The sequence below is a fragment of the Anolis sagrei genome, chromosome 2 (assembly GCF_037176765.1).
Source record: "Anolis sagrei isolate rAnoSag1 chromosome 2, rAnoSag1.mat, whole genome shotgun sequence".
NCBI classification, from domain to species: Eukaryota; Metazoa; Chordata; class Lepidosauria; order Squamata; family Dactyloidae; genus Anolis; species Anolis sagrei.
In genome coordinates this window covers 140,942,714-140,959,220 of record NC_090022.1, presented here as the reverse complement: position 1 = coordinate 140,959,220, position 16,507 = coordinate 140,942,714, and the positions used below count along the sequence as shown (strand labels likewise).

Here is a 16,507-nt window from a genome sequence, read left to right as displayed (position 1 = left end):
GCTTTGATTAATCTACTAGTTAGTTGTCTCAATCTTACTCATGATGAAGCCAGCAATTCACATCAACCTATTGCCTCCTTGCAGTTGCAAGTAAACTAAGTCACAATACTTTTTCTAAAAAGTTATAATACGGGTTTTCATGTACATGTTTATTTTATTTCACTATTTCTTCGAAGACTTGACTTATTACACTTTCTTACAATTTTATGTTGTTGCAGTTCTGAGTGTAGACGGATCAGAGAAACAACCACTGAGAGAACTCCAATTTGAACAGAGTACAGTACTCTAGCCAAAGCACCATAGTAGTAAACTTCCAGTGGGCTAAACCCATTGTCTGTCCTTTGTAGCACAGGTCCTTTGAAACTGATGGGAATTACAGAAGAGGCTACTCTAGAACAGGCATCCCCAAACTCTGGCCCGCCAGCTGTTTGGGCCTCCAACTCCCAGAAGCCCTAACAAGCTTGTTCAGTTGTCAGGAGTTCTGGGAGTTGAAGGCCCAAACAGCTGGAGGGCCGCAGTTTGAGGATGCCTGCTCTAGAAAAAACTGTCATAGGATCTCACCCAATCTTGTCAGTGGTCGCAGGGTAAGAGAGGTAAGGGAAACAAGCTGGGTATCTGAATAATATTCATGACTGATTTCTTGCTGGAATAGATGCATCATAGCTATCTGTCCCTGAAAATGGATCATTACCTTCAAGTAATGTGTTAAGTCATCATTCCCGATTCAAGAACCTCACTAGTCCCATTGTCTTAGTCTGTAAGGATTTTGCCCAAAAATGTATGTGTTCTTGAGGGAGATAGGCAACTAATGTGGCTCTTTCCTTATTTGCGGAAGGGCACCCTCTGTGCTTATTTTTATGAGCCGATCCATCTGCGTCTGGTGTGTGCAGCAGCAATGACATTATTGTTTCTGCACCTCCAGCCTTCTTCCCGTCCAACAGCTAGACTACTCCCTTAAGTGCCAAAGCCCGTGTGCTCTGTTGTAGTTCAGTCTGCAGTGCTGCAGTGCCGTTGCATCAGTGCACAGCTTCTAGAATTCCACTCCCCTTCCTTCAGTGTGAAGAGAGAGAGAGAGAGAGAGAGCTCAAACTGTTAGTCCTCATGCAGGGAGGCACAGAGCGGTCTCTTTCCTGTTTCCCCAGCATAAAGGGTTCATCTGCAAAGAAAAGGAGGGGGTGCTGCTGCATCTCTAGGAATGTACGTGTATGTGTGCGTGTTTTCTCTATGGGAGCATTCGATGCAGACCAACTCCCTGTGTTGGGCTTACCGTTTCGTGGTGGTGGTGGTTGTTTCTGACTCACACTTCCTCAGTTTGAGAGCACGTCATACCTGGTCGGTGCCCTCTTTGTTGGGGACACTGTGCAGTCCCCGCTGAATGCAAACTTGCTTCTCCAGACTCATCCTTCAAGAAAATAGTTGTTTTCTTTGATTTTACTTTAGTCCCCCTCCCTTGATGCTCACCAACCTCATACATTAGCCTCCTCATATCCTTATTTACAGTGGAGATTTGCTGTCTTGGGGAGGGCAAGAGAATTGCCTTTTGAGGTAGGGTTGGCCTTGCAATGCTCAGGCTTGTTAGAGAGCGGGGTGCAGAGCGATGGGATTGAATGCTTTTTGCATCTGGAGGAGTAGCTCAGTCTGTAGAAATCAGCAGGTGAAACATTTTGCTGCATGTCTGCAAGATGAACTTCCTTTTAACCCTGCCTATGCTGTTAAAGGATAGGAGCAAAGGTTGGTAGGAAACAGGCAATCCTAGCCAAAATGTCCTTCCTCACACTGACTTACATGTAACATGTAATATCAGGGATTCCAGCTGGCTGTTCATCGTTTTTCTAGACTAGCAGATAGTTGATATGTTCCTTACTGTCCTTGATGTGTCATAGATGCCAAATACTGGAAATAATTTATTTTGGGAAGGCAGGGCTACTATACCCTCTCTGCCTCAGTCTGATAGGGACAGCCCTAATTAATCCTTTGTCATTTCATTTTTTATTAGCACTTAAATTATCCTAATTTATTTCTTCTCAGCCCACATCCCCCCATCCCCCCCCCTCAAAGTTTCACCCCATGGCTTGATACAGTTACTACAAAATGGGTTCAAAACAGAAAAGCAGCTTACATTCAATTCAGAAGAGGAAAGGAAGGGACAGAATCTCGCCCTTTCCTGTAAACACAGGCAAAAGCACAATGCTTCTGTCTGATAAATTCTGCCTTTTTAACCAGACTTGTATGTGCTTTGACCACACTTGTTCCAGTTTTCATCTGTGAAGTGTTGGAGAGTGTGGATACATTGTTGTTTACTTATTTTCAATTCAATTCTAGGTTTGTCTAGGAATTGAACCAAGGTAGTTCTTGAATGTAGTTCAGTGGCGCTCAACCTGTGAGTCCCCAGGTGTTTTGGCCTAAAACTCCCAGAAATCCCGGCGAGTTTACCAGCTGTTAGGATTTCTGGGAGTTGAAGGCCAAAACATCTGGGGACCCACCGGATGAGAACTACTGATGTAGAGGAAGATATATATCCCTAGATCATTGGTTCTCAACCCGTGGGTCCCCAGATGTTTTGGCCTTCAATTCCCAGAAATCCTAACAGTTTGGAAACTGACTGCGATTTCTGGAAGTTGTAGGAGTTGGATTCCAAGTCTATGTGAAAACCACCAAGCAGGCATATTGCCATTTGGCGCCTGCTTGTTAAAATTCACAGACAAACTGAGACTCACATATACCTACACAAAAGCTCCCATATAATAATAATAATAGTAATAATAATAAAATAATATAATGTAAATGTGTGTTACAAGATAGAAATTTTAGTAAGATATTTAGCTTTTATTTTGAATAGTAGCTGTTTGATTTTGAGTAATTAACATTTACAATAAACATATTAGAATTTTTTTATTGTCACATGAAAAAATTACATTTGTCTTTACATAGTTAGAAAACCTATTTGCTTAATTATCAATAAATCTTAGTCCAGGTATGATCATGTGTTTATAGATGTTAGTACCTCAAGACTCCATTATGTCTGAGCTGGTGATAACAGTCTTATGCATACTTGCATTCTTACTGTTCCATGTTTAGGCCAAAGATTTTTATTATTATTATTTACTGATTTATTATTCTGAACTTACATTTTATTGATGGCGAACTTTGGGGTGCCAGGATTATGATACTGACTTTTCTGGCAGGAAATACTGACTTCCTGTGAAAGAAGTCTGTGTTCATCTGACATTGTTGTTGTTTTTTTATCATTCTATCTTCATGGGAGTCTTCTTCTAAAATGGACTGACAGGTCAAGGCTCCTCTAAGCATCAGTCAGAGGCTCCTGTGTATTCAAAATAATTCTGGGGCATGCTGTGGGACTACATTCATTTCATGTCAAACTCTGGCCAGACGACTTGGGCCTTTGGATGGTACTCTGTAAAAACACCAGATCAGTATTCAAATACACATTTGGGCACAGAAACACACTGGGTGACCTTGGGCAAGGTGTACTCTCTCAGTCTCAGAGACAGGCAAAGGTAAACCTCCTTGCCAAGAACGAAAAAGCATGATAGGTTCATCACAGAGGTGCAATAAGTCAGAATTAACTTAAGGGCACACAACAAGCTTAAAAATGGTGCTTTTCAAATCAATGACATAAATGCAGGAATTTAAGACAGAATTTTATGCTAAGTGACAAATGGGGAACTCCTTGCTTAGGAGGTACTAGATATCTCCCTATGTAAACATGTAAAATTTGATTTTCCTCTATTGTTTGTTGGCGTACTGGAAAACCTTAGCAAGCCTTTAAGAAAGATGAGGACTCTAAACACAGTTTTGAAAACAAATGATTTAACAGGCATTAGCAGACACTGAAACATAACATTCCTTTAGATTTATATCAGTTGTATGACTTTACACTGACCATATAATGCAGTTTCAAACTATATTATATGTCAGTGCAGATGGGGCATATGACTGTGGAAACTAGGGTTTGATTCCCCACTCAGTCATGGAAGCCTATTGGGTGACATTGGGTGTGTCACACACCCTTAGTCCCAGAAAACCCTTACAGTCACCATAAGTTGACATACAACAACTATAAACAACAAAATGAAGACATACAACACCAACAAACTGGTTGGTAGGTTGGTCAATCATGAAAGACTGCCTGCCAAAATAATATACTTGTCAGCACAAAATGTGCCAGTGGTAAAGATATGGTCTCTACTATCTGCTTTTTTATCATGTGTTAAGTGGGTTAACCATCTTGATGGTTATTTTGTGTAAAAAAAAATATTATAAGGCTATTGCCCTAAAGAATCAAATAAGGCACTCAAAATTAGACTAACACTCCTGAGAATATTCAGGTGGTGAAAGTCATGGACAGCATAAGTACCTGTGTGGCAAAAACAACCTCCTTCATTCTCCCCTCCCAAAAGACTCATCCAGACACCATTAAGGTGATGAATGATTTGTGCTTTCTGTTGTCTTCTTTTCCATACAGAGCAAACCTATCTTGGGCGCAACATAACTAAAGAAGTTTCTGCAGGATGAAAAGATGGCAGGGCGGCTGCTTGCACCACCAGGCCCTGATAGTTTTAGACCTTTCACTCCAGAATCCCTGGCTAACATCGAGAAGCGCATTGCAGAAGAAAAGAAGAAGAAGCGTCCGAAACAAGAGGGCAGTCACAGGGATGATGATGAAGAGAGCAAACCAAAACCAAACAGCGACTTGGAAGCAGGGAAGAGTTTGCCTTTCATCTATGGGGATATCCCGAAAGGCCTGGTTGCTGTACCACTGGAGGACTTTGACCCATACTATATGACGGAGAAAGTGAGTCACCAGGACCCAGCAATTTAAAATCTGGCCTTTTTAGTTGCCAATGGAGTTACAGGTTTGGGTGTCTGGAGCCTTGTCTGTGTGTGTATTTGTCCATATGTCCATCTCTCTAGATGCTGTGAAAGAGAATAATGGTGGGGTATTTTTGTGCTCTTCAAAAAATCCTGATTTGGGGTTCTTTTTGGAGGAGGGAGCAGAAAAAGACATGTTCAATGATTTCCTAAAGGGCATGTTTTGCAAAATTACACACAACTTCATGGATTGCTTAAGCTACACATGTCAAATGAGCTGAATCTGACCTGCCATGTCATTTTACGTGGCCCACGAGGCTTTTAGTGCCAAAGCAACATAGTTTCATTCATACAGATTTGCAATTAAAAATGCCCCTTTGAATGCAATCATCAGGCTGATATGGCCCTCAGTGAAAATGAGTTTGACACCCCTGTCTTAAGCCACTCCTGAAGTTAGTAGGTATAGTGGGGAATCGGATAAGCATGAGAGAGAGAGAAAAGTAAATGAAGCTGAAAAATGGAATGACTTACACTTATAGTTGCTTCATGTCTGGTAAGAAAGGGAAATGCAAGGGTGTTTAAGGCTACCACACTGTTTGGATGCTTGTCAGCTATCCATAGTGACTTTATTTTTTATTCATGGAGAGCAATAAAATGTGGAAGTGATTCTAAAGTTGCCTGAATTCACCACCTCTCCTGCAACTGCTCCCAATATGAATGCGAATTTCCCCAGTGCTGGAGTCTATCTCTTCAGAGGTTTGGCACCAGCAGCGCTCCTGTTCAATTCAGAGCAGTTGGGGGAGAAGCAAGGGTAACATCCAGAATGGATTCATTTTCCTTGCAGTAGAAGATCCACCAGCCATCCCTGAGAGGAGTGTAAGGAAAAAATGGCAGACTTGAAAGAGTGGAAGGGTGCCTTCGCCCATATCTCCCCTAAAAATGAGGTCTTTCCCACTGCTATTCTTGGGCTATTACCTTCGTCTGGCCTGAATTTAATTTTCGTACAAAAATTCAGATGTAGAAAATTTTGGGTGAGGCATCCAACAAATGTTGTGGAAAATTCATAAATCTAAGCAACAAGTTCCAAAGATGCTCATCTCTATGGAAAATACAAGATGTAACAAGGGATATATGATATTAAATGCCTCTGAATTCTATTTCTTCCATTGCTTGCAATTTGAGATGTCTGGGTAAATCAGGCTGACTTTAATGAAAACCAAGTAACATGAAAGCTGTTACTGAGCCCAAATAGCTTCAAAAAGAAATACGAAAAGGAGCTTGAAGGACTTTACATGAAATATTTTAAAAACCAACATACCATTTTTGTAGTCCTTGTTTTTCTATAAGTAGGTAATGAAGTAGTTAATCACACACTTAGGCCCTTCTACACTACCATATAATCCAGATTATCAAAACAGACAATCCACGTTATTTGCTTTGAACTGGATTGTATGAGTCTACACTGTCAGATAATCCAGTTCAGAGCAGGTAATCTGGATTTTTATAGTGTAGAAGGGGCCAAAGAGTTGCAGACTCTCTGATTTGTCCCCATGATAGTCTTATGTAGCGCATGAAATGATGACAACAACTACAAGCAAACTGGAGTGAGGACAGCATTTTATTTTCTTGTTTTTGTATCTTATGGGCAAAAACAATATAGTCAAAGTGGAGTGAGAACAATTTTTGAGTTCATATTTTTGTTTCATATGGGCAAATAAATTTAGAAGTGGCAAACCCAGAGGTATATGATTGTGGCTGCTGTATGTGGCAAATCCTTCCCCATGAACTTCCCATAAGCTTCATTCGGAGCCTGTAGAAGGAACATTGAAGTTGGGGAGGTCATTCAGGCTCAGCCTTAAGACTTACAGATAAGACAGCTGAGGTCTGATAGAGGCAGCCTCATTCAAAGGGCCCCATCTACACTGACCATTTAATGTAGTTTCAAAATGGTATTGTAGAAAGTGTTCTTATTGTGCAGATGATTGAAAAAGAAAATCCTGGAACCAGTTTAAGACCCAGGTGGTGATTACACAAACCACGCGGCACAGTGCGAATTAAGGGCTTCCTTTCGCACATTTTTGTGGGACATTGGCTCCTACAATTTGAAGCTAGGGCTACACCCATTGAAGATAGCTTCAAATGGCATGAAATAGTCAATGTAGATAGCACCTATATGCAGTTTCATTGTAGACATTTGATTGCCTAGTATGAAGATGTGCTTTAAATAGCTGGATTTTAATTCTAGTTTGGAGTCACTTGTGCATTTTTTATGTGTAAGGACTAGACCCATTAAAATCATGAAGAAGGATAGTTTTGGAGGCAAAATTAAGGATTTTGATATGACCCATAGATAAGTTGAGGGTCATTCCATGGAGAGTGGAACCACCAATGACACCTCAGGGGACAGGCACCCTTGGTCACTGCTGCCATATCCCTAGTCAGGCATTCAAAAAAGCCAGAAGCTGCACCGTAGTGGAGAGAGTAGAGTAGACGGTGTCATTTAAGTTCTCCCAGGTTGGATGCAGTTCGTACCTTTTGACACTCTATTCAGAGAAAGGCATGGTTTCTTTTTTTGTAACAGTTAAGGTGCAGTACTCACATTGACCCATGGAAATGTCAACACTGGTGTTTGCAGTTTATTTTTTAACTAAAATTACATAAAAATAGGGTACTCAAACAATGTCAGGGCTCTCAGGCTGCATTCTTCCGAAAGACTTAATTTCATCTTCAGAGTAGCAAAGGGTGCCCTCACCCCAGCCAAAGTGTCCAGTAGCCCAAGGCAGACAAGTCATTTGGGTACAAGAGCACCTCTTGCCATCTCTGACAATAACATGAAAGTAAGGAGCCCCCGATGGTGCAGTGGGTTAAAACACTGAGCTACTGAACTTGTTGACCGAAAGATCACCAGTTTGAATCTGGAGAGCAGAGTGAGCTCCTGCTGTTAGCCCCTGCTTCGGCCAACCTAGCAGTTCAAAAATATGCAAATGTGAGTAGATCAATAGGTACCGCTAAGACGGGAAGGTAACAGTGCTCCATGCAGTCATGCCAGTCACATGACCTTGGAGGCATCTATGGACAATGCTGGCTCTTTGGCTTAGAAATGGAAATGAGCACCAACCCCCAGAGTCAGACATAAGTAGACTTAATGTCAAGGAGAAACCTTTACCTTATGTAAGGTGGGCTGGTATCCTATTAGTGATATTCACTATCATACAATCTTCATTTGGTTGTTGTAGCATGAGGAATTCAACACAACATCTTCCACAGTTGGGTCTTCTTTTGTGACACCCAAGTGTTAGCGTTCCATTAGGATTGCCATAAGGTTTTAACTTGAAGCACCTATTAGAAGTAAACCATGTTGGGTCCCATGATAGAAGGATGGTGAATCAGCTCTGAGTTCAAGTTTGAATTTCAAAGGAATTCTCTAAAGAAGGGGTCCTCAAACTACGGCCCGGGAGCCGAATACAACTCTTCAAGGCTGTTCACCTGGCCCTCACTCAGGGTCAACCTAAGTCAGACATGACTTGAAAGCACACAACAACAACAACAACAATCCTATTTCATCAGCCAAAAGCAGGCCCACACTTCCCATTGAAATACTAATGTTTATATTTCTTAAAATTGTTCTTCATTTTAATTATTGTATTGTTTTAAGCGTTTTTTGCACTACAAATAAGGTATGTGCAGTGTGCATAGGAATTCATTCATGAATTTTCAAACTATAATCCGGCCCTCCAACAGTTTGAGGGATGTGACCTGGCCCTCTGTTTAAAACATTTGAGGACCCCAGCTCTGTTGAAATCCCCAAAATAGTTTAGCACTTTGGATAGCTCCTTTAAAATATGGAATAAAACCAAAAGGAATTTCACTTCTTCACTGATATAGTTGCCACCAGTTGTGACCTGAAGAAAACTATTTCAAGGTTAGCTTGGACAAGTAAGTGTTTGGAACAAACTTAGTGGAGCTGGTGATCCAGCAAACAATCACTGTCTAGTTTTTGTGAATGGACAACCCTTAAGTAACTAACTTTCTTGATAGCAGCTGTTCAAATGAGACAAAAGATTACAGAGACTGAGACCACGCAATACATGGCCACTCCTGCATAGGCTATGAGCTCAGAAGTTTTCTGCCTGTTGGTGCATATAAAGAAGATGGATTTTTTTTAAAAAAAATCAAAGAATAAAATATATAATATGCTGGCAAAAATTTCATAATCAAATGTAAACATAAAAATGCACAGATTTGATCAGATATTATTGAGCAGTATTTTTTTCATAGATCATTTATACAGTTCCTAACACACAATATTGAGATGAGCAACTAGGGGATGACTAGGAAGCTTTTGGCCTACCAGATATTTTGACTAGGTCCTCAGTCATCCCTTACCATTGGCCATGATGCCTGCAGCTTCTGAATGATAAAATCCAGAATAGCTAGAGGGCCAAAAATTCCCCATGCCTGAGAGATAATTAGAAGAAATAGCTCTAGATTTATCATTTTCCAAATATAACATCAGAGATAAAGCACTATCAATGGCAGGTAATGTCATCAAACACGTAGAAGTCTAATAGGGATATATGAGCAAATAATTGGCGTTCAGAAAGTCCCAGGTATGGTCTCCAGCATCTCCAGATTTGGGTATGAAAGTTCCTGCCTGTCCCTCAGAGAGCCACTAGCAATCTGTGTATTGAGTCTAAACTGTACTGCAGATCTTGTGTCAGGAGGAAGGTGCAATTTAAATCCAATCAACCAATGAGCTAGAGGGATATGCTATGAAGCAGTTTCCTATGTGATTATGTAAACTTCCCTAACTATAGTAGAGATCATAAAATCTTTACTTTGTTGCCTAAGGCTTTCTTGTCTAAGCTATTGTATATTGTACCCTTTGGGCAGTAACCGCCATCAAAATATGGGGCCAAATATAGCCATCCCTGCAGTTTCCTGCATCCCTTCATTAATTGTCTAGTCTTTCTTGTGCCTATCCTCCTTTACATGCACTTTTAACCACAGTTTAGAAGAGTTCGATTTTGGAGCTATATCTCCCGGAATCCTGGAAGGTTTCTGGTTGAAGTTGTAGATCAAAGATAGCTTTTTTTTTCAAGCTTTGCCCTTCACCTCTTCTGTGAAATCTCTTTCCTTCAGTTAGATCAAAAACAGACCAGATGGCAAGATAGATGTCAGCAAACTCCAACAATTCTGCCATCACTGCAGGATTCAGAGAAGTGACTATGGAAACATGAATGGTACAAGCTTACCATGTCAAAAGATGTCTGGACCCATGAGGACACCACTATATATTGCAGACTCAGAAATCCAGGCAGTAAGGGATGGGACACATTTTGGGGGTGGCATCTGTTTTATGCTGCTGAAAGAAAGATGAAAGTTAAGTGGCATTACAATATGCAGTCATTTTCGTTTTAGCAAACTAAGAGGCAAAGCTTGGAAGTGCTATTCACAAGCAGAAAGTATTAGTGATTTGTCATTATTTTTGCAAGTAACCCATTACTCACCACAGGAAGTGATTGTGCAATATATGTTACTTTAAACAGTTTTTGAAAAAGTAACTAAAACTACTCACCACAACTCAGAAGTCATCTATATAAATAAAAATGTAATATTTGTTTGTGGGATTACTATAACTCAAAAGCCACTAGATGAATTGACACCAAATTTGGACACAATACGCCTATCACTCCAACAAGTAACCATAACACTGAAAAACACAGCAGAGGAGACTTAAAAAGCCAAAAAATAAAAAAAAAATTACAACAAATTCACAAAAACCACGTATATACATATATATATACACACACAAAACACATATACACAGACTGAGCCACAGCAACATGTGGCAGGGGGTGGCTAATTAGTAATATAAACACTGGGGCTATGGCCCCATGATTTAGAGCTAGAGGTTGCAGGAATTAGTCAATGGTAGTTGTTATCCCAAAACCGAAGCATTTGTAGAGTTTTCATGAGAATTTTTAAAAGTAGATATTGCCTTTCATGACTACAAAAGTAACTTTGTAAGTGACATTGTTAATTTTAATGCATCGCTCCCATGATCTTTCACTGGATCAAATTTGGTATTACTTGAAACACCACATTATTTCATACGTAAAGTGGTAATGAGAATGTAATGTGTTTACTGTGTTCACCATTGCTGGGCCCTTTTGCATGTATACCTTCATCATGGTTTTCCCTAAGCCCCAATGGCACTATTATGTACCTGAAATCTGCTGTCCCTGAGGTTTAAAGCAGATCCCTTCAAAATCACATTAGTGCCACTTTTATTCTTCCAAGAGCAAAACTAGACTAGGTCTTTGCAAGGCAAGTTTCCAAGATCAGTGCATGTGTCGCACTGGCTCAGGTTGAATTGCCTTTATTGTTGGTGGAATGAATGGTTCTTAAATTCTTAAATCCTTAAAGCAAGATGAGATTTAAATACTTTGCAGTCAGTTCCTGCCCTCCCCAACCCCAGAGAGGAGGAAGTCCCCCTTGAAGTTGAGAAAGGCGGGATATAAATATAGTAAATAAATAAATAGTTTTGTTGGTTTTCTTCACCCTATTCCTTTTGATTTCCTAATTCTCTGTGTTAGTGCACATACAAATGTGTGCACGCGCACACACATACACACAAAAGTATGTGTCCATAAAAGGTGTACATAGCTCCATAGAAAATAAACTGAGTGGGGGTACAAAATTTGGGGAGATTTTATTGTTTACTTATTTTAAGAGAGGGTTTTTACATGAACACTGACATGATAGACATATCTTCTCAAATGAAACCCCAATGGAGCTTTCCAATAGGTCATTGTGTACAGAACCAAGGGAGATATTCAAGGCCATCAGAATGCTTAGATTCCTTTATAGACATGCTTTTTCCCAACTACATCTTTCTTTACTCATTTCATCTCAGTCGTCCATTCTATTTTTCCATTGATCTGTAATGTGCATTAAGCAGATAGGTTAAATATGAAACACAGAACTCATCCATTGCCCTTGGATCTGAAGAAAAGTGGTATATTAGAGCAGAGTATGATAAAGATGTTTTGATCTTTTAATAGTACTATATTTTTTGTTAATCATGCTTTTAAAAAATCCAAGTTTCTCTGCTTACAATGTGTTCTTCTTTGTTTATAACCTTTGCCACCTTATTCCCTGGCCACTACTTTTTGACCACACACTTTTATTTTTTAACCAAGCATGTCTTGGTTTTATAACCTTAAAGTTGGACGAGACCCCAAGGGCCATCCAGTCCAACCTCCTCCTATGCAAGAATACACAATCAAAGCACTTCTGACAGATAACTAAGCAATCTCTGTTTAAAACCCATGGATCTCCAAAATCTTGGTGGTCATTATGTTGTAACAGTTCTAGACTGTTAGCAGAACAATGGTGTACTGCGTTTGACTCTATGGAAATAGGGGCAGTTTAGGGCAATGTTGGATACGAGTGAGCTCCATGCAATCCTATGTGAATGTACCCATTTAACCTCTGAAAGTGCTTTTGTTTGAACGAAACACTTCTGTTCCCCAAAGAAGCTTTCGTATTTAGAAATAAGCAGAAGGCCTCAAATGATGCAGCTTGAGTGTCTCCGCAGAGAGCTATATGGTTGGATTAGGTTTTTTGAGAGCATTTGAGTTTGCATGTTTGTTCGATAGATGTCGTTCACAGGCATCACTGACAATGTTTTTGATGTGGATCTCCTCCCCCATTTCCTGCTTTTTATGGAGAGACGTCAAGCCTCTTCCCACAAACCTTAAAATGGTACATTTCCTGATTTCATTTCTTTCACTACGTAGGATGTATATTAGATCTGGAAATAACCAAGGGTTTGAAATCTTCCCACAAACTTTTGAAAATCAATATAATAAAAAAAACATACACAACTGATCTCTGAATCATCTGAAACAGCCATTCTTCTTGAACCACTGGAATTTTGCCCACATTTTTTAATACTGCCTCCTGCATTATATAGAAAAATATCTGGATTGTGGCTCTTTGATTTTAACATGAAAGGAGGACTAGAATTACACTAAAGCCACTGCAACCGGCTGGATAATTGTTTTATCCCTTAAGATTCAAAAACACCCTCGATCTTTCTCTACAGCCCAGAACAGTCCAGATGTGCTGAAAACTTGTCAATTCCAGGCAGCGCTCAGTGTTTGTAGTAATGGGAGTTGAAGTTCAAACAATTCTCAGGCATCCAACTGGGAGAAGTTGCTTTATTTAAGTAAATAAATTCAGTTATTATTTATTTAATCAAATTTGCAATAACTCCAATTTTGGTCAGGGCTAGGCAGAATTAGACTGGATCTGCTGGGATACCTGTAGGGTATTTAAGGTCAATCATCAAGAATTTCTGTTTCCAGTTTATTAGCAGCAGCAACTTAAAAAAATATGTAACCACCATCACTATGAAAAAGAACACCTAAGAGGATCAGGAAGAGGAGTTTTATGCATAAAAGGAATTGTGAGCTTGGTCATGACACTAATCACAATTTTCTCTCTTTTGCATAAACAGATTTCTTTAATTCCTCGTATAAGCCAACCCACCAGAGGCTTTTATTTCTTATCCAGTTCTGGTTGATAGAACCAAAAAAATTAATTGTTGGCTTTGAAGATTCCCCAAGTTTGAAATATCACCCTTATTGGCCTCCCACTGATTATTTTCCTACTGATTATTTTTATTTCTGTTTTTCCTCATAATCAGCATTTTTCCCTTTGTTGTCTTCCAATCTAGTTGTTACATATGTGTTCACCAGACAGAATCGTATTGCCCTTTTTACCAGTATCTTATCCTACCTGACCCTATAATTGGGCAATAAATCATTGACATTGTTGCATTTTGGAAGTTCTCTACTACTTTAGATGTTGGAAATTAGAAATTGACAATGACAGTGCATGTTTACTGAGAAACAGTTACAGGACTGTATGCGCTGTCATTTATGAAGGTTTAATACATTTATGAAAGTTTAAAACATAATGAAACATGTTTGGATAATGTTGAATTGTGGGAATTTGTACTGTTATATTTTTTTGTGATGATTGTTTGTGTAGCAGGTTCTAAGTGCGCCTTGCAGCTGTAAGCCGCCCTGGGTCCCCTTCGGGGTGAGAAGGGCGGGGTACAAGAACCCCAAATAAATAAATAAATAAATAAATAAATTTCAGACAGATGCTTATATCCACTTGTGGCCAGTATAGTGTTCCATCTAATTAAGCACATATATTCCTACACAGGTACATCACCATACAGTATCTTTCTATGTATGTGAAAATTATTCATTGATTGGATGGACATCTGAACTGGCACAATGTTAAATAACATTTTCTCTTCATTTCACTTATGCTTCTTGTCTTGAACTCTGATAGGAAGCGGAGGGAGGGGGACTTCCCCAATAAGTACAACAATGCAACTTACATTGTGTTGCCTTTGAAGACTGTTTTGAAACTTCAGTCAATCCAAAAAGCGGCCATCTTGTTCAGACAGTCGAGGGAGATCAGACTTTTGCAGTTTGATACCTTCTTTGCAAAATTTTAGCCTATCAGGCATCCCTTTCTTTCTACTGCAAAAATCTTAATAATAATAATAATAATAATAATAATAATAATAAATGTTTGTCCAGAAAAATGTACCATGACTCCTTCAATATATTTATATTAAATAATGCACAAGTGCAAACAAACAGCCATAGAACCATTTATAAATAATCATAACCCACAATAAAACATCTTTAAAAACCAAGGGAAAAGAAGAGGGAAAGTTACATCCTTGAAAAAAATGGATGCCATCAGCAAAGAGCTTTATTGCTGGAGGGTCAGAGGCCCATCCTCTACTGATGTTCCAGTACTATAGTATAAACATGTTTACAGATAAACATACTGCCAGGAGTAGGCCCTGACATACTCCATAAGTTCAGAAAGGTCCATTGGTCGGGTGGAATGGGATGGTCTACTGAGGGAATGCCTTTCAATAGTGAAATTGAGAAGGAAGCCGTCTCTCCCTGCAAGCTCCCATGTACATAACTGGACATAACTGGAGACGAGGAAACCCCACTGGATATTTTCTTTGGAGGCTTATATTTGAGTACCTGGGAATTTTAGTACCTGGGAAGAACTGGCTTCAGTCCAGCAAATCAGAGCAGGACTAATGTCTTAAGTGTTTCAATACAGTCATTTCCCAGCCTTCAGGAGTGTGATTACTGGATCTGACTAGTATACTGATGACAAATAGTTCATTCTCAATATAACAGCTAAATGAGCAATGACCATAAAACTCCCAGACCAACGTTTGTACTTAGAATTGGGTGGGTTGAAGGGCAATAAATTAAGCCTGAATCCTAGCAAGGCAGAAACGTATTTGTCTCCTTGTGTCCAAGAGGCAGTTTTGTTACCTGTCCTAGATGGGGTTGAATTCTTTCTGAAAGAGCATTAATTGTTGGAGATATTTTTAGTTGCTAGAGTTTCCCTTAAGGTTAATCCAAAAACTGCAGGTAGTTCAGATGTGCCTGATCGCCTGCCTTTTGTTGGAGACCACTCCATATCAGCATAAAGAAGACTAGTTTCCAAAGCCCTAAACAATCAAGATAAGGAGATGCTTCTATTGGTTTCATAGGAATATGAGACCTCCCCCCCCCCCCCGCCCTTGGAGTTTATCAAGGGCAAGGACTATTTCTTTGTGGACAAACAAATGCATTTGTTTTTAATGTGGCATTTTCATTTCCTTACTTTAATATATTGTCCAGTGCTCCCAAATCTCTGGTATGGAGCCGTGGATGGATGAATAGTCAGAAGATGCAATTTGGGTGCTTACATAATTTATATATTTATTTATTGCTTTGATGTACATCTTTCATCTCCTCCAAAAAGGTGCTCAAGTGGGCAACAGTAATAACATAGAATAAAATCCATAAAACAGTGATTCTTGTGCTAACTGAAGTACAGAAAATATATCACGCAAGCGTTAGAAGTTTCGCCGGCTTTTTTCTTAGGCAAAAATGTTTAAAAATGGGCCCCCAAAATGATAGGCAATAAAATTTCATCTCCATTAATACTACAAAAGTAGCATCTCTTGAGATCCAGAATGTTCTGTGTGAAGTGAACCTCCTCTTTTCTTGGAGAACTCTGAATTTGCCAAGAGGTTACATTTGGGGAAAGTGTATATGGTTACATTTGGGGAAAGATGTGTATTAAAATAAATATGTAAATACATTTCAGTGTGACTTAGCACCAACAGACCTCTCATGAATATGTTTTCCTTGTCTCTAGCGTAGGTCCTTATTACAGAGATAGCTGTAAACATAAGTATGTTTGGTTATACATATTATTCCTTCAACCAATTGCATGTTGTTGGGTCACATCTTTTCCGAACAGCTTTCATGGCAAAGGAGTGGATTTGACGTGTTTGTCCTGTTATTTGCAAAGTCTCAAAGCTGATTTGAGAAATATTTGGTGTTTATAGAGAGAAGACTTTAAATAAGAATGATCTTTTGACAGCCTTTCAAATATTTAGTTGTACACAGTTATACTGAAGATAGCATCTTTTCCTTGTGGAATATGTATGTGTGTATTTCATGTGTATTATTGGTATGTCAGAGAGAAAAAGAGAGAGAAAGGTTAGAGTAGCACCTTCCCACAATATCTGCACTGGAATGAGAACAGATATTTTAGG

General features: G+C 39.4%; 1 protein-coding gene across 1 annotated transcript in view; it reads left to right on the top strand.

Annotated features, from left to right (window-relative positions):
- The window catches only part of SCN8A (sodium voltage-gated channel alpha subunit 8), a 104,393-nt gene that overhangs the window by 20,123 nt on the left and 67,763 nt on the right, over nucleotides 1-16,507 (top strand). The window contains exon 2 of the mRNA XM_067463927.1: nucleotides 4,487-4,816. Within this exon, the coding sequence (XP_067320028.1) occupies nucleotides 4,541-4,816 (276 nt within the window). The 5' untranslated portion in view covers nucleotides 4,487-4,540. The remainder of the gene's footprint in view (nucleotides 1-4,486; nucleotides 4,817-16,507) is intronic.